This window comes from Gadus morhua, chromosome 4, assembly GCF_902167405.1.
Source record: "Gadus morhua chromosome 4, gadMor3.0, whole genome shotgun sequence".
Classification (NCBI taxonomy): Eukaryota; Metazoa; Chordata; class Actinopteri; order Gadiformes; family Gadidae; genus Gadus; species Gadus morhua.
In genome coordinates this window covers 30,442,895-30,470,786 of record NC_044051.1, presented here as the reverse complement: position 1 = coordinate 30,470,786, position 27,892 = coordinate 30,442,895, and the positions used below count along the sequence as shown (strand labels likewise).

At 44.3% G+C, this 27,892-nt stretch overlaps 1 protein-coding gene across 3 annotated transcripts in view; it reads right to left on the bottom strand.

Annotated features, from left to right (window-relative positions):
* st6gal2b (ST6 beta-galactosamide alpha-2,6-sialyltranferase 2b) overlaps window positions 1-27,892 on the bottom strand; it is a 69,673-nt gene that overhangs the window by 30,599 nt on the left and 11,182 nt on the right. For 2 of the 3 annotated variants that reach the window (XM_030353757.1, XM_030353759.1), the window contains exons 2-4: window positions 20,678-20,827; window positions 13,088-13,924; window positions 11,886-11,983 (exon numbers count right to left, since the gene is read on the bottom strand). In XM_030353757.1, the coding sequence (XP_030209617.1) occupies window positions 11,886-11,983; window positions 13,088-13,814 (825 nt within the window). In that variant the 5' untranslated portion in view covers window positions 13,815-13,924; window positions 20,678-20,827. The remainder of the gene's footprint in view (window positions 1-11,885; window positions 11,984-13,087; window positions 13,925-20,677; window positions 20,828-27,892) is intronic. The other variant, XM_030353758.1, reaches the window with a different exon arrangement.

The window sequence follows — 27,892 nt, the reverse complement described above, 5'->3', positions numbered from 1 at the left end:
TGCACTGTTGGTGTATGGCGGCATAAGAATGTGAGACTCAAGTTGTTTCAGGTTGTTTTGGTGAACTACAAAATAGTAGGGAGGGATAGTTATGTGAATACATTTGATACAAAGCCACCAGTGGCATCACTGCAATTTGAAAGCTGGTGGGCAGCATGTCTTTTAAATGGACTACAAGGGCAGAAGGAAAGGATGCAAAGCCCATTAGTCAAATCAGTCCTACTCTTGATTCAACATGGTCTCACAGGAATCCGTGAAATGACTACGGTCGGACGCTTAACTCGAAATCCGTGGCCACATCACGGAAACACGCCGATATCCGTGTGTGAGCCACGGAATAACAGTGTAATTTACTTGCATTGGAGCAAATTCCGTGGCCACATCACGGACAATTTAAGTGTTTCAGTAAGACCACCCCGGGTTTTGAGTTAAGCCCCCGTGGTTGACTCGCTCGTTGAAACGGGGATCCGTGTGTGAGCCACGGAACATCAGCGTCATTAACTTGCATTGGAGCGAATTTTGTGGCCACATCACGGAAATCGGCGTGTTTTCGTGATGTGTCCACGGATTTCAAGTTATTCGTCCGTAGTCATTTCACGGATTCCTATGAGACCAGGTTGCTTGATTTGTAAAAGTAAATAAAAAAATCTGGGCCTATTTTTGCCCTCAATGACTGAAGTTATTGGTTGTAATTTAGCTATGTTTATTTTCAGGTACAATTGTTTTAAGAAAAGACTGACCAAAACTGTCAGTAACTGCCATTTAAAATGCATCATGCTCTGAATCATTCACCCTTTCCACAATATCAAACAGAACGGTCAGAGTAGCAAACTAGTAAAATAACGAGAACATTATTCTAGATTCAACCTGATCTATACGCATAAGGTCCTTGACGACATCATTATTGACTTGGAAAACAAGCAGGTCTGTATTGCCAGCTTTATAGACCTAGCCAAGGCATTTGATTCAGTTGATCACATGACCCTTTTGGGTAGGCTCTCCAGCATTGGTTTATCCCCCACCTGTTGCAAATGGTTTGCCAGCTACCTGACTAACCGAATCCAACAGGTCAAGACAGATAACATCCTGTCGGAGCCACTAGCCATTACTAAAGGGGTGCCTCAGGGCTCAATCTTGGGGCCTATCCTCTTTTCCATTTATATTAATGATGTGGCCAAGGCTGCAGGCAGCTCCCGGATCCACCTTTATGCTGATGACACTATCCTGTACGCCTCTGGCCCTTCTCTCTGCTCCGCGGCCTCCACTCTTCAAGACAGTCTCACTTCTATTGAGCACTCTTTCCACAACCTTCACCTACGGCTCAACTCTAAAAAGACAAAATGCATACTTTTCAATCGAAAAAACAACACCTCCAGCCCCCCCAAGATCGTTTGCGCTGACAACTCCGAACTGGAGTTTGTCAAGTCCTATAAATATCTAGGGCTTTGGCTGGACTCTTCCCTTTCATTCTCCACCCATATTAATAATATTCAGATTAAAGTGAAAGCCAGATTGGCCTTTCTCTTCCGTAACAAAGCATCCTTCACACGCTCTGCTAAACTTACACTTGTAAAAATGACCATTCTGCCCATCGTTGACTATGGTGATACAATCTATAAAATGGCTTCAAAAACAGCGCTACACAAACTGGACGTTCTTCACCATTCAGCTATCCGCTTTGCTACCAATGCTCCCTTTAATACACACCACTGTGAACTTTTCAAACTGGTGGACTGGCCCTCGCTCCAAACCCGTCGACTCCGACATTGGCTTCAGTTTATTTATAAGACACTCCTGGGCAAGACCCCGTATTACCTTTCCTCCCTTCTCCATCTCTCTAGAAGCACTTACCGCACAAGATCATCTGAGCTTATCAAACTCATCAACCCACTCACCAGGACTACCTTCGGCCGAAACTCCTTTCATTTTGCAGCAGCTTTTGACCGGAACAAAATTCAAGACACCCTCAAACTTACAGCTTTCATATCACAGTCTGCCTTCAAGCAGAAACTTAACTATGTCTTAGTAGACCCCCCCTGCTCCTGTTGATTCCACTGTTTCTCATTTGCATTACACCCTTCACACACAATATAACATTGACCCATCTTAATTATTATTATTATTTATAGTGCATTGGTGTTTTCTATTTTCTTTCTGTACATAGGTTATGTATTTGTATATCCGTTTTATATTTGTCTAAATTAGTCATGCTTGTGTTTCTGTTATTTGTACCTTTTATTCCTGGTGGGGCCTCTTGGACCAGATCAATATTGTAAATAAGAAACTGCTCTTAATGTTTTATCTGGAAGAATAAAGGTTAGAGATGGTGCCTAGCAAGGAAAGTTGCATAGCAGCACCAACGTGAACTTGACACTAGTCGTGGCATTTGGTTGCCCTATCAAGATTTTTCACATCAGGGAAACCATAAACAGCCCACGTTGGAGATTTACCATTATTCATTAGCAAACAGGGCCAGCAATACACTGCCCTACAGAGGCAAAGTGCAGTAACTACGCCAACATTGAAACTGAGAAAAATGCCTTCAAAGTATTCATACTGGCCGGCCAAACCTGTTTCAGGTACAATAGTGGTGATACTCTCAATTAATACCTTTATAGGAAGAAAAATAGTTTTTGTCTCAAGACAAAGAAGGTGTTATAAAACCCATTTTCAGTCTGAACTCAATTTTGACAAAATACGTAGTTACTGCACTTTGCCTTTGATCGACTGTAACAGTCGATTGCTAGTAATGCTACCAGTAAGCCATGAGTACCTAGCAAACCATGTAGCACCCACAACACTGACGTTGCCATTAGATTTGGTGATCTCGATTTTGCGAAGTGGTCTACCTTTTTCTTTGGTGGCTAACTTAGCACTGTAACTCAATGAATGGAATGCTTTGTGTAATTAAACATGAACAATGTCCTCTGTTTCCAATGTTTTTATTGTACACTTTATTCGCAAATGTTAGAATCTCGTTATCCTTCAGATGATTTCACCTGCTTTGCGTCTCTTATGCCGCTTTTCCACTGCATGGTACCAGCTCGACTCGACTCAGGTCGCATTTTTGGCGTTTCCACCGCGAAAACATGGTATCTGGTACCTGAAGTGGCTGCTTTTTTTAGTACCACCTCGCTCTAGGTTCCAAGCAAGCTGAGCCGATGCTAAAAGGTGACGTCGGCAGACGGCCCGCCACTGATTGGCCAGAGAGTGTGACGAAGTCACGAAAGCGACATGGCAACCATGCTGGTAACAGCCATAGCAGCGCCGCAGCCAACATATTCCACTTCTTCAACTTCTTCAACATGCCAGCTAATAATACGAACACGAATACCATCGCATCGATGTCCTCCATTGTTGTTATGTGGGTTCTGTCCATGTGTGGGTTGCGTGCGTGTTGTTTGCGTCGTGTACAAAAATACGTCACGGCCCTTTCGCGCAGTCGACCCCGCCCACGTCCAGGAGGTACTAATTGCGGTGGAAAACGCCCCTTGCTGCTACCGTGTCGAGTCGTGTCGAGTCGAGTCGAGTCGAGTCGAGTCGAGTCGAGTCGAGCTACATGTGCGGTGGAAAAGCGGCATTAGACTGGGCGCCAATGCAGGCAGAGCCGGTTTGTTTTTTATCGATAGCGTTGCCAGATTGGGTACATTTCCCGCATAATTTTCCCAGTCTAAAGCGGTTAAAAGTAGCCCAATTGGGTGGGAAATCCGCCCAATCTGGCAACACTGCTCACCAGCCAGGGATCCTGCTGATTTGTTCATAGCACAGCGCGACTAGATTTTTGCGCGAATCAGACGCCTGTAAGGTCACACCCACTCAGAGGAGGACTTTCCTCCTCTCTCCCATTGAAACCCATGTTATTCACCGGCCGCCAGTACTTTTGGGGAAATGAATGGGAGTCAACGGAGGCTGAGGGAGGACCTTCCTCCCTGAAGTAATTGTCAAAAGGCGATAGGGGGTGCTAATGTCCCTTTACCCAGGGAAACGAACATTATATATTCAAAGGCATTAAAGTAGTCATATTTAAGGGCATTAATTCATTACAGTAGTCTGGGCAATCTACATTTTTTATTCTCAACAATGTTAAGGAGGATCTTCCTCCCTCTCCTCAATGGAGAAGCCTCCACTGGTGTGTATGTGTATGTGTATGTGTATGTGTGTGTGTGTGTGTGTGTGTGTATGGACATCTGAAAAACACATCTATATCTCTCCCTTTTTCAATGAGAAACAGAAACAGACAGACAGACGATGACATGATGACACATATTTTTATAAATCATAAATGCTTGCTCTTACCTATAAACATTTATAATAAATAACCAAACAAATACAGCCTGTTGTCTAAAATCACAGTCCAACGGCGAGCCCATGGCTACACGCTGAGTGCCATCAAATAGTATTCATTTCAGGCCTGACTGCAATCACTCGAAAAATGATGCCCTGATGCATTTTGGGTTTGGGGTTCACGTTGTGAGTGTCGCCTGTTGAACATATACACAGTGGTGTGAAGTGATTTATCTCTACTGCTCACGTGACAGTAGTTGAATCACGTTTTTGTGTCTCAAAAACTCCAAAAAAGATTTTCCAGCAAATGTATGTATTTTAATCGGTAGTGATTGAGCCACTGGCCCGCTGATAAACACCCTTTGCTTTCAAGGTCAAGTTTATGTATTTGATATATAAACCCCTTTTCTCTAATAATGTTTACTACCATATAATTTCTGGGGACATTATGCGCGATAGCTTTGGCTATAGGCCTACACTTAAATACACTTAAATAATTCATTCATCTGTCAAGGCAGTAGCTTGTTGTATAAACATTTTAAATGGATATGAATTAATGAGTTTGACGCAAACCAAATGAGTTAACTTGTGTAATGTGATAACTAATTAATCAAAAGTCATGCTTCCAAGTGACCAATGTATATACATTTATTGGTCAGAGCGCATACCCAATCGTAGCACATTGTACTGGTGGGGAAACACGCCAGCATCTGGCAAAAAATAATCTGCCTGATGCTCCCTGACAGGGGCCGGTTTTGGTGAGAGTCGGGAAGATATCGGATGACTCACGAAAGGAGATCATCAAACTTTGGCGCCGACATCCGAAAATACTGGAAATGCCTCTCCACGTCCAGGCTTCGCATTGGAAGCACAAGAGAAACAAATTCCCCATCCTGATCTCGTGTGGTATTTAAAGGGCGCACATACCACCGCCTAATTCTGCGCTTCATCACTCTTCTTCCGTAGCCACTTTGATCGGAATGACACCTGGAATGTCACCAGCGATAACACCGGTGACTCTGCTGCCACCCATGTCGTGAGTGGTGTATTGCATGTCATGCATTTCCTGCGACGTTCGCGTATGCTGTGTAGACCTTGAAAGTAAGCGCGTCGCTCGCGTCACTCGCGTCGTTTACGCATTGACTATGTAACGGCCCTTACTCTTCGGGAGACAAAGTTGAAACTGAGGACCTACACTGGTGAGCCTGTCCCCGCGTTAGGAGTTGTGGATGTAACAGTGGAACATAGCACGCAGAAAAATAGTCTTCCACTATACATCATTCAAGGAAACCGTCCAGCTCTACTAGGCCGCAGGTGGCTGGAAAAGCTCAGACTTAACTGGCAAGAAGTGTTTCAGGTCAGTGATGGTGACACATGTCACTTAAAGAAGATCTTGGAAAAACACTGCAAAGTGAGAACTCGGCAGCATGAAAGACATTACGGTTAAGCTCACAGTTAAACCAGGGACCACACCAAGGTGTCTCAAAGCTAGACCTGTCCTATATGCCATCAAACCCAAAGTAGAAAAAGAACTAGACAGATTAGTCAAAAGTGGGGTCACGGAACCAGTGAGCAGAAGTGAATGGGCTACACCAATTGTTCCAGTAATGAAAAAGGACGGATATTAAAGCAACAGTGAACCCTTTTAAGACTGAGTAGTATCCTTTACCCCTCATAGACAACCTCTTTGCTGGTTTGGCTGGAGGGAAGAAGTTTAGCAAAATAGACTTATGTAATGCAGATCTAGAGATGCACGTGGATCCAGAGTCACAGGAGCTACTCACCGTGGAAACACACAAAGGCCTCTACAAATACCGGCGGCTCCCTTTTAGGATCACATCTGCTCCAGCACTGTTCCAAAGAGCAATGGACCAAATTCTGAGTGGGCTACTAGGGGTGCAGTGCTACCTGGATGACCTGCTTATCACAGGACCAGATGAAGAGTCACATTTAAGGAACCTGCATGCTACATTAAAAAGGTTGGAGGAATATGGTCTGAGGGTCAGAAAACACAAATGTGAGTTTTTCCAACCTTCCGTCGAGTACCTGGGACGCAATGGATAGCACAGGACTTCACAAGGCACCATCAAAGGTGAAGGCTATTGTGGACGCTCCATTCCCAAAGAATGTGAGCCAGTTGAGATCATTTCTTGGCCTGCTGACATACTATGCAACGTTTTCGCCTGACCTTTCAAATAGACTGAAGTCACTAGATGAGCTCCTAAACAAAACCAAGACATGGAAGTGGACAGACAAATGTGAGGCAGCTTTCAAAGATGTGAAAACAACTCTCTCACAATCAGAGGCCCTCACCCACTTTGACCCCACATTACCACTTCAACTAGCATGTGATGCCTCACCCTATGGTGTTGGTGCAGTGGTGTCACACATCATGCCATCAGGAAAAGAAAGACCGATTGTCTTTGCATCAAGGCCACTGAGCAAGGCAGAATCCAATTATGCACAGATTGAGCGGGAAGCATATCTATAGTGTTTGTAGTGAAGAAATTCCATCAGTATCTTTTTCTGGAGAAAATTCACTCTACTAACGGACCACAGGCCTCTCACCTCTATTTTTGGTCCTCACAGTGGCCTCCCGTCCCTGGCAGCTAGCCGTATGCAGCGATGGGCCCTGCTACTGTCAGCCCACCAGTATGAAATCCAGAACAGGAAGTCGGACCTGCATGACAATGCTGACGGACTCTCGAGGCTTCCGCTACTGGTCGCGCACGCTGAGCCAACGCAAGCAGAGATCTTCTGCTTAAAAGATTTGACTGCTGCTCCGGTAACCTCAGCTCATGTGAAGAAACACATGCGCACTGACCCGGTCATGTCTGAGGTTCTGGATATGGTCACTTGTGGGAGGGGAGGAGACATGTCACCAAGGTTAAAGCGTTACCTGGTGAGGAAAAACGAGCTGTCAGCCCAGTCTGGATGCCTGTTGTGGGCTATCGGGTCATCATTCCGCCGCCATTGAGAGAGAAAGTGCTCGACGAGTTCCATTCAGGACACTGTGGTGTGGTGCGAATGAAAGAAATTGCATGCAGTTATTTCTGGCAGAGAGATTTGTACAGACAATGAAGCAGGCTCTAAGGTCCTCTCAAAGTACCCAGTCCCTCAACGGGCTCCTCAGAGCATTCCTGTTGTCATAGCGGAACACACCTCATGCTACGACAAAAGTGTCCCCTGCCTCAGCTATGCTCAACAGACAATTCTGCACCCGACTCAACCTACTGAGACCTAAAAAGACAAAAGAGGTTGTACACCTTAACGAGAGAGCTCAATTGGAGCGACGACGCAAAGCAAAGCTTCAGAGTTTTACACCCAGAGACAGGGTTCTCGCCTGGAACTAGAGCAAAGGTGTGAAGTGGATACCGGCGACAGTTGTGGCACAAACAGGTCCTGTGTCATATACGGTGGAAACCAATGACCAACTCGTTTGGAAGAGACACCTCGATCAACTGCTCCACACTACTGGTCGCCAGGACGGCTCACTTGAGCCCATTGTTCCGGAGCTGGTGGCCTGCCCTGAACCGTTTCCATCAACCGAAGAACCCCTGCAACAACCTTTGGAGATGAACACTGTTCCAGACAGACCTTCGCTGACTGGCTCTGACCCCAGACAACCTCTCCCCGAAACCTGGGTCCATGGCATCCTCACTTCAAGAAAAAGTGATAGACTTACCTACAGGTCATACTTACCCCAAAAGAAACAGACGACCTCCTGATAAACTGTCATTGTAGTTTAGAGACTAACCCTCAACATTGGGGCAAAATAATCCCCAGGGTTCAGTCTAGGAATTGAGGTTGTCTACCCTCTTTCCCTAGTTCAGGCTTTGGTTCCATAATAATAATAATTTTTTGAACGTTACTTTGGAAATGCAGATACTTTGTTTTAGAGAGAATACTGAGACAGTGAAATGTTTTGGATTTTGTAATGTTACATCAGAGGTAAAGGGGGAGGGATATGTTGTGTATTGCCTGTTTAAGTAAGTCCCTCCTGGGACGCGGTCACGCCCTCTCTTATGGTACGTGCTGACGTTGTTGTATGTGCCTTCTCTGAGTTCAATACTAAAGCAGTGCATATCAAATGCTCACGATCTCGCGTCCTTATTAGTTGTTGCACTGAGTATGATATGCTAGTATACAATAACTGGGATCACTGACAACAGTTGACATTTACATTTCATTTACATTTAGGGCATTTAGCAGACGCCTTTATCCAAAGGGGACTGACAATGGTTCACACACACTTATGCACACAAATTATGCTTGTCGCCCATAGGTATCGCGAGAACAACCTCAGAAATCTTTGAGATTGCTAATTTAAGTCATTGGTACTGAATTTAGAAGTAACCTACTTATTATTTACTTATCTAATCACAGTAACTGTACTTTTTCCAGTATTTTGAGGGCACCCAAACTTTATGATATGACTTTTTATGATTCAACTTTTCGGTACGACCCACATTTTTGTCAACTCTCCGTCTCCGTTTCATGAAACCCAATAGATGCAGATTTGACGTGAGCAGCATGCTTATCGTTACTCTTACTAAACAGTCAGTACCCATCCCACAACGCTAGAAATAGAGCGTGAGACTGTGCGACATCACATGCTATAAAGTACACGGCAGTTAGACTTGTGAGAAACTAAAGATACCCTTCAGGCTAGCTGGCACCAAGCCCGAAATGTGATGAGGGCATGAATGGGTTGTAACACTTTCAGGCTTCTGTTATTAGGTTCTGTGTCAGTGAGTGAGTGAGTGTGTGTGTGTGTGTGTGTGTGTGTGCAAACGAGCGAGTGTGGCCGTGTATTGGAATGATGTGCATAACCAACAGGACTATGAGTATGTGTATCAGTGCGTGTGTGTGTGTGTGTGTGTGTGTGTGTGTGTGTGTGTGTGTGTGTGTGTGTGTGTGTGTGTGTGCATATATTTGTGTGTTATATGATGTGGGCAGGAGGAGGGACGGCTCTAGGAACACTGTATTTTACCGGTAGCCATTAAGTCCTTTGGATATAATTACTCAGTAATTACTACATGTCTTAGCCAAGAATATGGTTGTTTGTACAAAACGTTCAAATAAGTTCAATGTATCAGTACTTAATGAGTGCTTCACCAGTAAGTAATACCATTGTAGTACAGATGAGATGACCCTGTGATATATATTTGGCTTAGCTTTGCAGCTATATGTCTCCCTCTAGTGGTAAGAAACAGCCATCTCTTGACCATAAGGCCATGAGGGCTCCTGCCAGGGGTGGACTGGCCATCTGGCATACCGGTCATCGTCCCGGTGGGCCGTTGACCCAATGTGGGCCGGTCCGGTCCGCTATGTTTTCTTTTTTCCTCTCTCTCTAAATTCCCTCCAATTGGGCTGGCCAATGGGCTACAGAGAGCTAGCAGTGTGTTGCCAGCATCGACGCATATTATTGGTCTATGTTTGTCATTGTCAATCAATCATGGGCTGACTGGCTCAGAGAGCCCTGACAGTGCTGTCAATCACAACACAAACCAGGGTGGGCGGGACCTCATGGCATGGGCCGGAGTCGCGGTAGCCGGTACGGAGCTGAAAACGCCCGGGTGGTGCTGAAAAACCTCTGGAGATGGAAGTTAAATGTTCAAAATTGACAGACCTATTTGGTGCCGGGGTCCACACCCCAGCAGGTGCTGCTGCCCCAGGAGACGAGCGAGTGGAGGCATATATGCTAAGTAACGTTAGCCTGGGGCTAGCTAGGCTACATTTTGAGACATGTCCAAAACAAAGTAGAAAACGTTTTTACATTGAATGTCATGTGACCTAATTAACTGCATACTTGCGACAACATATTAGCCCAGAGTTGAAGGGCTGTGATTGTTGGTAGTTGTGGTTGATTTTGTTTAAATAGGCCGAATTGTGATATTATGGGTTATTATTGTTCAGATGATTTGGCTAAGCTAGCTAACAGCTGCTAACGTTAGCAGTCTCTTGTTGCCATAGCAACAGTAAACATTGACATGGACTAATGAGCTGTAAATAGAGATGCAGAATCAAGCTGTATTGTAAATACAGATGTGACACTTTGAATTTTAGCACAAAATATAACTATTTCGAGAGGAATGCAATATGTATGTTGAAAGGTTTATGTGAAGAAACTATATGTGTGATAAAATGACAATTGGTTATTCATAAATGTCTCTTTATATTCTCTGCTACCATCATCTCCTGTCAAACAGGTTTTCCTCATCTGCTAGAAGTTATTCGAGAGAGAGAGCGAGAGAGAGAGAGAGAGAGAGAGAGAGAGAGAGAGAGAGGTTTGATTATGATTATTTCCTGGTTGAAGATTTTCACATTGATTTTAATTTCAAACATTTGCATATCTTTTAAGTTAAATTAACAGTCATGCAGGTAGGCCGAATTACAGGTCTGAATAGATATGCATTCTCATATACATGTGTGTGCACATGTATACATACATGTGCACATACACGTGTATGAGAATATGAGAAAAAAAATTAAATTCTCTATTTATGGTTTCATAATGACTGAGTCACCGTTAAAACAAATTGGTTTCAGCTCTAATGCTGTTACTGTCTGTAATATGTTTCTATTTAGATTATTTGTCAGGAGATTTTGTTATTATTGTCCGAGTCTGGTTTTAACTAATGCTGGGCTTACACCAAACGATTTTCACAGTCACAGACTAATAACTGCAAGAGAGGATTTTGCGTTGGATCATGTGTGATATTTAACAAGGGTTTTGTAGTAGATATGGCGGGTGGAGATGCAGCAACCACAGGATGTCTGTTAACTTCCTGTTCGGGTTTCACAACTTTCTTGTCAGCAGCACAAGAAACACAAACTTGAAAAACAAAAAACTGCACTATTATTCGGATATACAGGGTTCTTCCCGTTCGTTTCGTCCCACCCCTAGTGCTAATAATGTAGTGGGCTGGTCTGGAGAGAAAATGCCAGGGCTGAATTTTTCTCCCAGTCCGCCCCTGGCTCCTGCTCTCTCATCCCGAGTTGAGAGACATTTTTAACAGTGGTCTTATCGTTGGACTTACAAAGGTGTCGCCCATGACATGAATCATAGGTCTGCTCTTTTAATGTAGGACCGCAGAGTCGATCACCAGCTTCCGCAAGAGACTCAAGACACACATGTTCAAAGTTCACCTGGACTCTACATAGCTACTCTCCTTACTCCCCCTCCCCCGCCCCTTCTCCTCCATTACTCTACTAAAAACACCCCTCTTACGCGCATATGTTGTATGTTGTTCATCCTGGCACTTAAAAAAATATATTATTTAGCATTGTGCAGCACCTTATCCTAGCTATCTTTGTTGTGTACGGAGTTGTGGTTGGCCTAACAATTGTGCTTGGCACTTACAATTGCGGATCAATCACAGCCCTCGCTGCTGCGTCAACTCGACACAAGGTCAAACATATTGGGAGCCGCACTTCAGCACCTTGCAGGTGATGCAAGAAGGACCATAACTAAGCCTTAAGGGTCATCAGATGCTAAGTAAATGAGAAATGTGACAAAGGGAAGGAAGAGAAATTGAAGAAAAAAAAGCGAAGAAGGACAGTGAGGAGGGATTATCAATGGTAGTCCATTCTCTCACCTGAGAGTTGATGAGGCGGATGGTGGTCTTGTTTCCAACGTCCCTCTCATAGCCCTTTGTGGGCGCTGCGTTGAAGCGTAGCACTGCATCATGGGAATCTGAGCCACGGGCAAAAGAAGTTGAGTTTTTGATTGGCAATGTCTCTTTACTTACAAGCGTAACATACTGTAAGCATTGATTAGCTCTACAAATTTACGTTATTTTTGTCGGTTTTGTGGTCGTTCTTCCTTTTTCTAAACAATTCATAGTAGGAAATAATTATTGTAACATAGACCTACCTTCTCCTTCATCATTATCTATAGGTACAGGCCATCCATCTGCAAACTAAAGATCAAAAGGTATTTTTCTTTTTAAGGGCACTTTATGGTTCCACTTTCACGCAACGCAAGTGGGTTACGGACCCCTTACGTCCTTGCGGACCCTCCTTGCGTCCACCGCAAGGGCCGGACGTTCTCTTCCCAAAATTCGCAACCTTCCGTCGAGGCGACGCAGCAACAACGGCTGTGATTGGTCCGCTTACTAAAACCCGATGCAGAACCATAAACACCATAAACAAGTGACTGCGTGGTCACTGCGTTACGGGAATGTGCAACCATAAAAAGTCCTTAAAGGCTGAATCTGCTTACCACTAGATGGCCCTACACTAATCTACAACTATAACACTCTCTAAAGAAACACTTAATGCCTCATGTGCAAGATGTAATGGAATGCCTGTTGCCAATGCTTGTAGCATTTAATTAACTTATTTTAGAATAATTTAATTGTGACTGTTTTAAAAGTTGTCACCTTGAAACCCTATCAGTGTGTCAGTCATGCTCATTTCCAACAGGTTACCTTTTTCTGTTGGCTTCGCACAACCACAATAACCACACACACACACAGACACACACACACACACACAGACACACACAGACACACACACACACACACACACACACACACACACACACACACACACACACACACACACACACACACACACAAACACACATTACTCCGAACAACTATTTCTTAGATATGCACACACACGCACACAAATGTATTACTCCACATTCCATATAACTCCACATAAGATTAGCTTACAAACATGCACACACACAGACTCAACGATATTTGAATATAAGAAGATGAACCATTGGAGCTCCTCAAAACAAAAACTGAACAAAAAACACAAAAGAAACCACAAAACCAAACAAGCGTACCGATCTCCTCCCCCAGGGAAGAGTTCAAAATGGCGCCCGCCGACATGACCACCGCGCACGTTTTGAAATCTGACCCCATCGCTGCGGGCGCCAGGGGTCTTCTGGGCACGAAGTGGGACCAGCCGAGGCCGGCGAACGGTTGCTGGCTGCCGTCTAAAGTCCCAAGGCGCGCCTCGCTTTGAAGCTGGCAGTGCAGTTCCGGGCCACTCTTTGACCCCCCGCCCCGGCGCGCCTGGAGGGCCACCCGGTGCTTGTTTGCGCTCAGGTAGTTCTTGCGTTCCAGCTGCAGGCTGGGGCTGAGGATGCTGTACGAGGCAGAGCCATGCCACTGCCTCTGCACCAACCCCCTGCGTCTCAAGTTAAAGCCGGCCACGCCGCAGCGCTTCTGCGCGGCTTGCGTCGAGCGGATCCCCCTCGTCCTCTTCTGCCAGCTCGGCTTCCCCTCCTCCTTCAGCTGCTGCTTCTCTCTGCGCCTGCTCCTTCCCTCCTCCTCCTCCACCTCCTCACCACCCCCCTCCAGGCCCCCCTCATCCCGGGGGTCCAGCGCTGAGCCCTGCGGCGTGTCGGGCACCTCCCCCGAGCCGGTGGTCCCGGGGGTGAGGGTGAGGGAGACTCGGAGCTTGCCCCACGCCACCGCCTCTGGCCCCTTGTCCAGGGAGAGGGACAGCAGGAAGAAGAGGAGCCAGGCCAGCAGGGCCGCCAGCAGCAGCTTCCTCCTCGGCTTCATGTCAGCCCGTGCCCGCGCTGGCCCGTGCTCGACCTACCGCCTTGCTCTCTTGGGGCAGGGGTCACCAGGGGTGAGGGGAGGGAGGGGCAATCAGAGGCAGCAGGCAGGGCCTAGCAGAGACACAATAGGACAGGGTTGACAAATCAGGCACCGGGAAGATAACCCTGATTATGATGTGCTTGGATACCATTACTTTCCTATAGCACGTTTGGGAAAACTTTTATACATTACACAGATAAACATTTCCCAGAGGCTATTTTAACAGAGAATGGAATAGATTAGCTCATGGTTTGTCATTTCCTAATGTGTGTGTGGGTTTATGTGTGTGTGTGTGTGTGTCTGTGTGTGTGTGTGTGTGTGTGTGTGTGTGTGTGTATGTGTGTTTGTGTGTGTGGCGTGCATGCCCTCATGTGGGCCAGTGTGCACATAATTGTGTGTGTGTGTGTGTTTGGGTGCCCTCATCCTTGTGTGTGTGTGTGTGTGTGTGTGTGTGTGTGTGTGTGTGTGTGTGGGTGTGTCCATCGCTGTGTGTGTTTGACCACCTGATTGCCTTTTTGTCTGCACACTCTCATGTGTGTGTGTGCCTGTGTGTGTGTTTGTCTTAAAGATGAGATCTTTAATGAATAACCACAGCCGAGAACTTCCCTTTAATCAGACCATGGACGAAAGGAAGTGCAATTACTGGACCGTTGTCATAATCTTAACTTTGGCAAAAACATGCTTGCTTAGGCAAGTTTAATTGGATGCGTTTAATCATTCCCTTAAAGGAACTTACACAAAGGTTTTATCGTCACTTGACACCAATACACTTAAACACTTGGCACAATGACAAGTGTAAACATTAACCCTGTTAAATATCCAGCTGCCTGTGTGTGTGTGTGTGTGTGTGTGTGTGTGTGTGTGTGTGTGTGTGTGTGTGTGTGCGTGTGTGTGTGCGTGTGTGTGTGCGTGTGCGTGTGTGTGTGCCTGTGTGTGTGTGTGTGTGTGCGTGTGTGTGTGCCTGTGTGCCTGTGTGCGTGTGTGTGTGTGTGTGTGTGTGTGTGTGCGTGCGTGCGTGCGTGCGTGCGTGCGTGCGTGCGTGTCGGGACTTTCCGACATGAAACTGAAAGTGACATATACAGCATACTGCTGCTGTAGTGGCGTCTCAAAACAAACACACATCTCAAGTTTGAATGGATATCATTGTTTAATTTAGAAAGTCACTGGATATTCAACAGAAGTTGACGCTCTGACACATAGCGATCTGACGAATTAACAAGGCCATATTAGTTCCATGTGTCTAGCGTTTATCTGCCCAGGATACTGTGGTGCAGCAGCACTACTCTCTATAGAGCATTCGTCGGTCACTATCTCTCCAAAAGAGACAAATTACAAAGCACACTGCCCTAAACAATAGCCTATCTAAAACGCCATTAAACATGATACGTCACACGTTGCATAATGTCCGTAATGGATGATAAACTCTGTTTAGTAGGGCTGTAACGATACACAAACTCACGATTCGGTTTGTATCACGATTTTTGACCCACGGTTCGATACATCCCACGATTTTTTGAAATTTAAAAAGCATTTTATTTAAACAACACTTATATACCAATTAACTTAATGTAACATTTAATAACAAATAATTTGGAACACTGAACAGATTTGAACAGAAAGAATACTATTAAAGTATAGCTAAATGAATAAAGAAATAACGTGTGGGAGGATGCTTTTTTCAACTGTTTGGTTGGTTTAGTCAAATATCCTTATTAGCACTACTTATTAGGCTATGTAGCTTAAATAATGACGTAATCAGGCCGTATAGAATGCAACATGTTTAATAGCCTAACTTTCAATAGATGGAGAAAAACCTGAAGGTCATGAACGTCGCAATAACGAGGCGTTACGAGTAGCATATGTGTGTGCGCCAGAATGGCAATGTGCGTATGCGTGTGTGAGTGACGTCAGCGAGTGAGAGGACGAGCGAGGAGAGCGAGCGGTAGCGCGTGTGTCTAGTGAAGAAGCGAACGAGTCCGGTAGAATAAAGTACCCATCCTGTCAATAATCGGTGGCCGCTTCATTCCGACCTATAAGCAGACAAACTGCCAGTCAAATCACACAAAACACTAGAGACAGGATCACACAGGCCCCCTCTGGATAAATGTCGTTCATATCGCATATGAGCACTTCGACGGCTGTGGAGAAATGCGATCCTCCGTAGCCACGGAGGATTGCAGTCGCATACTTACGGCATCGATAGGAGGGGGCGCTGTCAGCAGACTATTATCTAGACAAATTATTAGCAAATTTCAATCGGACAATTTGACCGCAGAGTTAGAAAGGGCGTATCGCGCTTCTGCCTTCTCACACCGCGAGACAGGATCGTGGCTTTGAGTATCGCGATTTTCGGTTTGATACGCGTATCGTTACAGCCCTACTGTTTAGAATTGTATACTGTAGATCTACAACAGTAAACAGCGGGCAGATAACAGCGAGCCCAGTAGCGCTCCGGTGTGTGAGTTTAACACACATTGAATGTTTATAATCATGGTTAAACTTAGTTACCATATGTGTACATTGCTGGAAACTATCGCTGAGATTTAATAAAAACGAGTGCTAAAATCGTACTCGTGGAGACGTTGACCGAATCTATGGAAGAAGGGCACTTTTGTCCTATTTACTATTATTATTATATAGGTCATAAGTATTTAAAACCATGTCATGGTCTGTCGGTTTCCTTGTCTTGTTTTGGTGTGTTTCCTGTTTTACTTTGGTCTTGTTTCTCCCCATGTCCGGTCAAGTTTCCCTCCTGAGTGATTACTGCTCCCTCCACTAATGTGTTTCAGCTGTTACTCGTTGCGTGCCCTGTGTGTGTTTGGTATTTAAACCCTTGTCTTTCATTTGTTCCTGGTCGGATCATTTTAGTTTGTGGTGAGTTGTGTCCCTGTGTTACCCGTGTTCCTTGCCTTTTGCATTAATAAATTATCATTTTATTGAACTGCTATTGGGTCCTACCTGCCTGCCTGCCACCCGCTAACCGTGAAAGAATGATCCGACCATCATTGGACCCAGCGGACGCTCTTTTTGTTGGAGGCTGTGTTGGGGCGTACGTGCAGCGCTGTCGCTTCAAGGCCCGGGTTGGAGGGTGCCTTACGGACTATCAGAGTGAGGTTGGTGAGTTTGGAGTGCCATCCGGTTCAACATTTCTTTCCAGCCCCTGAGCTAACTCAGGTCCCCGAGCCCTGTCCGGTGCCTGAACCCTGCTCCTTCCCAAGGGTGCCCCTCCTCCAGACCTTCCAGAAGGGGTCCGCCCTCTACCTTGCCTTCCAGAGGGGTCCCGCCTTCTAAACCTTCCAGAAGGGGCCCGCCCTCTACCTTGCCTTCCAGAGGGGTCCCGCCTTCTAAACCTTCCAGAAGGGGCCCGCCCTCTACCTTGCCTTCCAGAGGGGTCCCGTCTTCTAAACCTTCCAGAAGGGGCCCGCCCTCTACCTTCCCTTCCAGAGGGGTTCCGCCCTCCAAACCTTCCAGACCTTCCAGAAGGGGCCCGCCCTCTACCTCGCCTTCCTCTAGAGGGGACCCGCCCCCTACCTCGCCTTCGTCTTCGCCGATGCCGGCCCCCTGTGGGTCTTTGCCGTTGCAGGCCTCCAGGATTGCAGGCCTCCAGATTTTTTTTTTGCTTCTTTCCTCCTGGCACCCCCCCACCCACCCACCATATTTGGGTTTGACTTTCTTTTTTTTGCATGTCGTGGGTCGCCTGGTAGTCGACCCTTAAGGGGGGGGTACTGTCATGGTCTGTCGGTTTCCTTGTCTTGTTTTGGTGTGTTTCCTGTTTTACTTTGGTATCTCTGTCTTGTTTCTCCCCATGTCGGTCAAGTTTCCCACCTGTGTGATTACTGCTCCCTCCCCTAATGTGTTTCAGCTGTTACTCATTGCGTGCCCTGTTTGTTTGGTATTCAAGCCCTTTTCTTTCCTTTGTTTCTTGTCGGATCATTTTAGTTTGTGGTGAGTTGTGTGTTACCGGTGTTACCCGCGTCACCCGTGTTCTCAGTGTTCCTTGCCTTTTGCGTTAATAAATTATCCTTTGATTGAACTGTCTGTTATTGGCTCCTACCTGCCTGCCTGCCACCCACTAACCGTGACAAACCGGCAAATTGCAAATTAGACTGCTGCTCAGCTTTTTTGTATTTTTTATATATTTTTATATTTGATATCCTGTGTGGTATACTTTCATATAACATATACATCAGAGATGTCAGGAAGGTATTAAGGCATGAAGAAATTTTACCGCCCAAGCCTTACGCCGGGATTCCACTGCACGCGTTACGGCCGTGTTAAGGCCTAAACACACCGGCGCCGAAGCGGCGCGTCAACAAGTCTGCCCCCACTATTCCGGATGTGCTAGCCACGCGACAGGGTTCCGTGCCACGCCGCCCAACTAGTCTTCAAGCCAATGTTCTATTCCCTAGCGTCACCGCCCCTGAAAAAGCACTTTTTAAAAGCTGGTTCGTACATCCTGGGTCCCGTAGGCACCTCCATATCTACTCCTCACCACTGGATGTCGCCCTCTTTCGTTTGTGAGAAACAATTACAAGAATGGACGATGAGAGACGGAAACCTCGTCGAGGTGGAAAAATATGTAGAATTGTGTGACCAAAGTTCCCGTCATTACAAAGACAACTCCAAAAAGGACATTGCCTGGCGAGTAGGGTTGCCGTGGTATACGGTATTACCGGTGTTGAGGCCAACACCGATTACTCGGTGTTGCACACCGGCAACACCGAGTTTGTTTTTTTGTTTTTTTTCAGTAATAAAAAACAAATTCAGTAAAAATGAATAGTATAATTATAATCAAGAAAATTAAAATGTGTAGAATAGGCCACAGTTCTGCCCTGTGCGGGAGAATTGTCGCGCCGAGAATTGACGTGCTTCCTTACAAGACCAGTAACCATAGCAACGCCGGTAAACAAACCCAGAGTAGCCCAATCCCTACGTGAGCTCCCCGCGCTACGGCCATCCGGAGGCGCACAGAGCTTTTGGCCGTGATATTATGATGTATAAAATTATATTATACTATTATATATAGAACGTTATAAGACGCCGAGAATTGGCGCGCTGCCAGCCGCTGTCACCGAGTGTGAGAGGAGAGTTGACGGAGATGATGGCGGTTGACCTATAGTTTAAAAGTTAATACCGTTTACACCGGTAATACCGGTGTTGACACAAGCGTATTACTCGGTGTGAAAATCTCCACACCGCGGCAACCCTACTGGCGAGCCATAGCTCTGGAGGTTGGCTCTTCAGGTGAGAAATCAACAATGGGGGACTAAGTACCCAAACCATTATCCATAATGGGAAATAGATTAAATCAATTCACATAAAATCACACCACGTAGGTAGAAACACGATTACTTTTAATGTATAATTTTTTATTTAAGGAGAGTCAACTTAATCTATATAGCACTTTTCATACATGAAGCAGACTCAATGTGCTTCACATAGAAATACAATAAATATACAATACAATAAAATAGATAGGCTAAGCAAAAGAAAACACAGGCAAGGTTAAAAAAAATGGATTGTCATGTATGAAATGTCTCTCTGGGTTGAAGGAAAAATAACATTAAGTGTCTCCAGCACTCAAATAAAATAGACTGGCTACTGAGTCCAGCACAGCAATAACATCACTGTATTTATCCAGAGGGATAAAAAAAAAGTATATGCAAAAGAGTATTTATACCAGAGAGGGATAATAACTAAGTTATAGGTCATCATGACTAGGCTACACCATACGGTTCTGCCATTAAATATTGGCGGTGCCTCTCAAGATCTGCACGGAGCTCCTGGACCAGATTGTGGTATAGCCCCTGTTCTTGTCTCCGTTCATTGATGGGGTGCAACCAAACCCTTCGGATGGATGGCTTTATTGGTCCCAATGGGGACCAATAAAGCCATCCAGTAGCTCAATAATTGCACCAAAAAAATGGCCTTAAAAGGTGACTGCACTATATACTAAAAAGGCTTAATAGAAGGTCCTGCACTTATGGAGATTGTTGATGCAGTAGATGAATAATTGCACAATATAAAATAAATAAGAAATGACAGTAATAAAAACGATAAAGTGCCCTACAAACTAAGGCCCCGTCCACACGAAGCCGAAATGGGCGAAACCGTTACAGTTTCGATCTATCCGATTTCGAAGTATCTCCGTAAAGACGAAGCCAAGCGAAACCGGATAGATCTGTAGAAACGCTGTAGTAAACATTCCAGGCCCATAAGGGGCGCTGCTTCTGGTACACAAATCCAGAAGAAGAAGAGGAAAGCATGCGCATAAAGGCTGCCCCCCGAACCACTAACAACACAAACAAACAGCTCTTCTACAATGGCGAACTAGATTCTCAATAAATAATGGCTTAGCAACCCAACAAGGGACATGATATGCTGCAGAACGATTACAAGCTTGTAGTCCGCCATCATCTTTTTTTTTTTTTTTTTTGTTGTGATTTCTGAGACTCCGCGGGCTTAAGAGCCATTGGCTAGGAGGTCGAGGGGTGGGGCGATGACGTCATGGTTTGCGGTTTCAGTCGGTTTCAGGCGTCCACACGAAACCAAAACGAAACCGGATAGATTTGAAACCACCTCCGAGGGTAGTTTCAGAAGTTTGCGGTTTCGGTCAGCGGATTCGCCGGCTTCGTGTGGACGGAAGGCCGAACCGTACAAGACCTTTGCGGTTTCGCCATGAAATCGGCTTTGTGTGGACGGGGCCTAAGTTGGTAGATCTGCTGCTTGAAAACATACTTTCACTGCGCAGATTATACATTTTTCAAATTATTCAGCGAAAAAAGATGGAAAATAAATAAACTAGGCTACAATAGGCTACTCACCCATTGCGTTTCGTCTCTTTGTTGCGGTTGATCGACAGGTGACTTCCTGATTTTATACTGCAGCACGACCGTCGCGCCGCTTCCAGTAGGGGCGGCTTTTGACCCACGTGAAATGCGCGCCGCTGCGCGTCGGCGCCGGTGTGTTTAGGCCTTGAGAGGAAAGCAAAGAATTGTATTTTCTTTGTTTTTCTACCACGTTGGTCAATTGAATGTAGATTTTAAATACTCTTACACACTTGATTACATTGCTGCTTTAATCCGGTCACAGTTTATGCATTACACTGTCTTGCTGTGCGGGCAATACAATGTTAAGTTGTGTTTGTTTTCGAGCTGGTTTGCTAAAGAGGCTCATGTAGCTTACATAAACAATGACTAGCCAATGACTTACAAAGACAAACGGGAAGTGCTACAAGCAAGGAAACCACTCGTGCGTACCATGAGTCATCTATGTTAATAACTAGTGTTATTCTTTAATGTTAACATCTTTTCAGTTTATTTTTCGTGTTGATTTAAGCTCCAAGCAATTACAATTGACGCCCTTGTTCAACAGTTCTTTAGCCTGCTACTCAAGAACTGTGCAAAAGTACTTGGAATACAAACACACACACTATGACACACAGACTTTCTACTGCATGTGAGATTTATCGATACATTTAAGAAAAAAACTTTATTGACACATGAAAAACATGTGTCAATAAAGTGGATATGAATCAACCCATCTTAAACACAAGGATTTGCAAAAGACTTCCAAGAAAAGGATGAAATGCGCGATGGCTTATTTATACATAGTCAAAATAGTCTAAATGGGTTTCATATCAATATTTGTGTGAGGTCTACGGTCAGCTAAAACATAGCTAAAACACAGGTAAAACATAGCTAGTAATCCCCCTGATGTTAATTTTTTTTTGTTACGTCTAAACCAGGGGTCCCCAACCTTTTCGGCATCAAGGACCGGTATGATTCTCCGAAAAGTTTCACGGAAAAATGCAAACATGCTATATGCAATCTAACAACTGCATATAGACTTATGGCATGTAAAAGAGTGACAGTATTGCGAAGTGAATAAAAAAAATAAAAAAATAAAATAATAAAAAAATAAATAAATTAAAATAAATAAATAATCTTTCTCTTCGGACCGGTACCAAATGACCCACGGAACGGTACAGGTCCGCGGACCGGGGGTTGGGGACCGCTGGTCTAAACGTACAGAAATGGGCTGAAAAACGTTACACCACGCTTGATTACTTAATAAACACTAGGCAAAGATGTTGTTACTGGAGCTAGTAGGCTACCATCAAAACGTGGGATAACTAATCGGAGATCTGTTCACAACGTCGGTGGTAAAATGTAATTAGGGATATCACAGGGGGGACTGGCAAATTAATCCATAGCTAGCATTATGCCTTATATTTCTAGCTTACAATAAACCAACAACGACAAATAGATGGATAGATAACTATTGTTACATTGTTTTATGTATATTGTGTTGTTCTAGGGAAGCACTACAGAACGACACCACACTTGGTATTCGAGTGTGGTCTCCCCTGTGTGTTGGGGAAACTGTTGCGAGGAGGACAGGATTTGCTGGTGTTACGATAAGTTGCCTGTGATCGTAGAAGACTGTGAGACGGACGCAAAGGGGTCGCGACACTGTTCGGGGGGAAGGGGGAAGATGATTAACCCTATTTCCCAGCAGCTAGCAAGGACACAGAGCCCCAAGGTTACAGTGTAAACAGCCTACTACAGACATACACGCTGTTATATTACGACCAGAGAGAGAGAGAGAGAGAGAGAGAGAGAGAGAGAGAGAGAGAGAGAGAGAGAGAGAGAGAGAGAGAGAGAGAGAGAGCTGGGCGAGGGAGTTTGTATCAGCATGTCACATGAAAATGTAATTTTCCCTTTAATATTGGAAATATATATATATATATATATATATATATAAATATATATATATATATATATATATATAAATACGTATACATTAGCGAATGAAAGATAGAGGATAAGTCATCGATGTAAATGATTGTGTGACGGTTTCTTTGAATTACAGATTTAGTCTATGTAATGAATGTAATCAATTTGATATGTACTTGTTTGACACCACTAGTAATTCATAACCATATTTATTTCTGTTAATTTCTATGCTTTTGGCAACTGTGAGTGTGTGTGTGTGTGTGTGTGTGTGTGTGTGTGTGTGTGTGTGTGTGTGTGTGTGTGTGTGTGTGAGAGAGTGTGTGTGTCTGGATGAGGACAAAACAATTGCCTACTGCGAACAAGAATATTGCAATTTTAATTGATTGAATTAATTGAGCGTGAGTGAGAGTGTGACGGCTTAACTCATTCGTACAAACAGCAATCCCCTAGCCTGGGTATACCCATGCTGCCTTGCGCGCGATTTCCTTTTGCGCTGATAGGCAGCCTGGATTCCATGGATCCGATTTTCAACTGATGAAAAAAAATGTTTTGCCCCGGTTTCCGACCGACCCTGTCAATTTATGTGCGACCCAAATTATTTTATGAGCTTTAAAAAAAAATAATAAAAAAAGAAAAATGCATTTTTTTTTGATGCAAACTATAATTACGTTTTGGTACAGCACCTATTCATTCTGTACAAGGATGAGCGAATTTTCTCGTTTTTAAATTAAAACAACCGACCTATCATTCGCTGCCGCTGGAAAAAATAAAATAAAAAAATAAAATAAATTCCCTACCTACCCATGACCTCAACTGACAACCAACAGGAACCAAACTTTTTTTTTTAGGCCCGAGATAGGGAACCAATCACAGAACGGGGAGGGACGGCAAGATGATGACGACGTCTATGTGACACACGAAGCTTGTAGTTTACGGATCAAAAATGGCAGCAGACGCGAGGAGTAGTTTAGACTAAGTTGTTCTAAGTAGTTTAGACCAGGGCTCTACAGTGCGCCCATTTCACTCGCATTTGCGAGTGAATATTTCGGCGTGCGAACGAGAAAAACAAAACAGGAGCACGCGTGCGAGTGACTTCTCCACAGCGCACTATACTGTGCGTTCACACCAAACGCGAATGGGCGAAACGATTCCATACAAAGCAGCGATTCCATTTGCATCGCAACCCTTTTGCCCGGCACAGGCGAGCGCGTTCACGTGTATTTCAGGTGGATTTGCAACACGCCACTTTTGCTCGAGTTGAAATATTAAACTTTGCCGCGACATTCGCATGATGACAGCCAATCAGCATTCAACATATACTTCTATATAGTATATTATATACTATATAGAATAGTATCTAATATAATATATTATAATTGTATTGTATATATAATATCACGGCCAAAAGCTCTGTGCGCCTCCGGATGGCCGTAGCGTGGGGAGCACTACGGGAGGGTTTAGCGGGGTTTGTTTACCTACGTTGCTATGGTTACCAGTCTTGTGCGTTCCAACGGTTTATTAGGTATCTAAATCGCTGTCTAATCAATACTTCATTCACTGCCTTTTCCGTGTTCAATATTATGTGTTCAATATTTCGTAATATACAATATAATATTATTATTACAATATTATGAATAGACTGCGTGGAGAAAGTTAATGCTGTTACTGTAGTCGATAAAGTCTACAAATTCACCCCCGACTGGTTGAAGGATTTCGGGTGGCTAGTTTATGATGCTAAGTCTGTGCATTTTGTAAGGAAGCCCCATCAGCAATGGCAGGCTCCTCTCTGTCTATAACGGGGAACCCTAATCTGAAATGCAATGCTGTGGTGAAACACATCGAGTCCACTAGGCATTCTCGCTGTCCCCATTTCTATATAAATCGCAGTCCCAGCCCAATAACCCTGGCACGGCGGAAGCCGAAATTGGTTCTGTTTTGTGTAGCCTAAATGTAATCTTGTCTATTTATTTGTGTGTGCAATTTCTGCACGCTAATACATGTTCTAAACAAAAACCTATTGTGCCCCCATATTTTTTTCCTGTGTTCCTAAATTTTTTAACTTAGGGGCACGAGTGCTCCTGAAAAAAAAAAGTTAGTGTAGAGCCCTGGTTTAGACGCAAGTTTATTTTGAAAAAATAGCAACTTTCGGCGTTAAACTCTTTCATTATCAAGAAGGATGTCTTTGCCCTGCTACCAACAGTGACGATTGGCTATGAGCTACGTACAGACTCATATGATAGAAATTCGTAGCGCCCAATAAACGGCTCCAGGCAATTGTAAACCACGCCTAAAATACGAGAAAATTTATGTTTGGTTCCCAGACCTCATCTCAATGTAGATTGAGATGAGGTCTGGCATTAGCCAGGCAAGTATTGCAGTGCACTGCTAAAAAACCTAGAAGCTGAAATCGAAAATTGACAGACACTGAATTGCAATATCTGAAGAAGCGAAGTGCTGAAATACATTGTTACGAAAGCTGGGAGCTAAAATGTAATACTGTCAAAGCTGGAAGATAGTAGTAGCCTAGTAGTGGTACTAGCAGTAGAAGTAGGCTAGTAGTAGTAATGGTAGTAGTAGCTTAAGTAGTAGTAGTAGTAGCTGAAGTAGAAGTAGTAGCAGTAATAGCTAAAGTAGAAGTAGTAGTAGTAGTATCGTAAACCGCGCCTCAAATACGAGAAAATTAATGTGTGGTTCCCAGACCTCTTCTCAATGTAGATTGAGATGAGTTCTGGCGTTAGCCAGGCTAGTAATCCCCCTGATTCCTTCTCCTTTTATAAATGATGTTTAATTTATTTAGTTACGTCTAAACATACAGAAACGGGCCGAAAAACATTATACCACACTTAATTACTTAATAAACACTAGGCAAAGATGTTATGTTGCTGGAGCTAGTAAGCTACCATCAAAACGTGGGAAAACTTATCGGAGATCTGTTTACAATGTTGGGGGTAAGATTTAATTAGGGATTATCTTGGGGGGATTTTATAGTTGGGAGTGGCAAGTTAGCACATAGCTAGCATTATGCCTTCTATTTCGAGATCTTCTGAATAAGTTTACCGGTAGTTATCTGAACGACATAATCGCTGTCACTAGATATAAAGAAAACGTTTGCTTTCACTCTATGCCATTTACTGACTAGCTCCAGTGCTCGTTGCTGCTTTGCTAAATGATAGCAACTCTCCACTCATTCTCCTTTGACCATGCATTTAATTGCCTTTGACCGCCATCAGTTCTCGGCAATTCCTCATTCGCCCTCTCACGTCTGATAGGTTCGAAATTATACGGCTGTGGGCCATCATACATGTTATTTGTGGATCTTGCCACCCCTTAGACGCCATAGTTATAGTACTAGGCTGAGGCTACCTTCCACCACATCTCCCCAACATGACGTCATCGCCGAATGGCGTTAGAAATCAGCCGTTACTGCCAAAACGCCAAAAACTGGACGTTAACACTATTTTGAAGACATTTTATAAATGATAGACTTCCGGTTAACCTGCAACAAGGCCTTTAACCTAACTCTGTAGCGCTCTGTATACATACCGTTGCGCCTATCTTAAAGGGACACAACGCATTTCCACCAGCCATTCCCAATAACCCTCGTATAACTAACCAATAACCTTTATATAATCGGCACACAACGATTTCCATGAGCAACATCTTATTTATATATTTTCACTCTGAGAAAATCTGAGATTGATGATTGGATAGGCGAATCATACATTAACAGATGGGTGATCTATATCGGATAGGCTGATCATACATTACAAAGATCGGTGATTGTATTGGATACGCTGATCTCACATTAAAAGATCAATGATCTGTATCGGATAGGTTGATCTCACATAAAAATAAGATCGGAGACCGGGATCAAAACAGATTGGTCCATCCTTGTCAGGATCGCTGTGTGGTATTTTAGGTGGGACGTGTCAAACCGACTGGAGCTATGAAATGTTATCAACATTCTTGTAACCTTGTCGATTACAATTGTGTTCATTCAGGGAAGTGACTGCTGTTGTCTGTGTTTCCGCAATGCCGGATGATGCAGGTTGGATGTGAATGCACTATTGAGCGGTGCTCACACTTCCACGGTGTGCTTAGACGGTGTGAAACACGGCCTTTGTTTGGACGTTGTTTGGACGTTGTTTGGACGCCGAGGCACCCTGCCTCTAAACACAAGCCGCTCTCATGTCCGACTGCAGCATGGCTTAATGGACTGGACTGACGCTCGCACACACAGTGACACACAGCGAGTGTGACGCTCGCACACACAGTGACACACAGCGAGTGTGTGTCATGACACACTCACGCAAGAAGGTTGGGGTTGTCAGTGCTTTCTGCTGTTGTCTCGGAATCAGGAAGTTGTGAGCCGGTTCGCAAGTTGGCAACCAGTGATAAAGTGATCGTTGGAGAAGACGTTTACGATCCCTCCCCTTTGACGATGATGATGATCATCATCATCATCATCAGCATCGACAGACACTGTGTGTTCTGTCAAAAATGCAAAATACATGAAGAAACGCGCACATGCAGGCACACGTACAGACTAAATATGACTAAAGAGAACACTTGAAGTGTTTCTATAAGAGAGACAGTGAGAGGGAGAGAGCAGAGGGAGAACGTCCAAGTCTCCATTCAATTTAGGAAAAAGAGGGAGGGAATGAAAGAGAGAGAGAAGTAAATAGAAAGAGAAGTAATCAATTTCAGTGCTTACAAGAGTGAGAAAAAATTAGAAGTATAGAGAAAGAATGAACGAACAGAAGGAACGAAAGGGCAAAAAAAGTAATTTGGGAGAGGCGAGGAAGAAAGCAATCGTGAAAAGTCACCTTTGAGAGATTGTCTAGGATTACGATTAGGACAACACTGCACAGCTTATTGACTTCTTGACAATTGTATTGTGGCCGCTTAGTGGCGTTCCGGCTGTAGGCTACTATCTTGTCGAAAAAAACGAAGGATCTCGACCTGTTAGTAGCGCTAACTTTAACAACGTGCTCCCTCACAATCTTTGGTGCGTTTCCTTTTTGTATTCAAAATATCTAGCCTTCTAGTTTCCTGGCAGACATTACAAAAAGTCTGTCGCGGTGCACAGGTTACAGGCTACTCTGCGGTCGAAAGAATAGACCACAGAGTTGACACAGATGCAGACACCCATTCCTACACAAAGCAGCTGTGTTCTTTGATAGTTTAAAAAATAAGATCAAGGAAGACACTGCAACAGTTTGTGTACTTTAAACCAAAAGCAAATGACTAGGTACAGAAAATATGAATGTCATCCAAAACCATCTGATAACATTAGCTTCT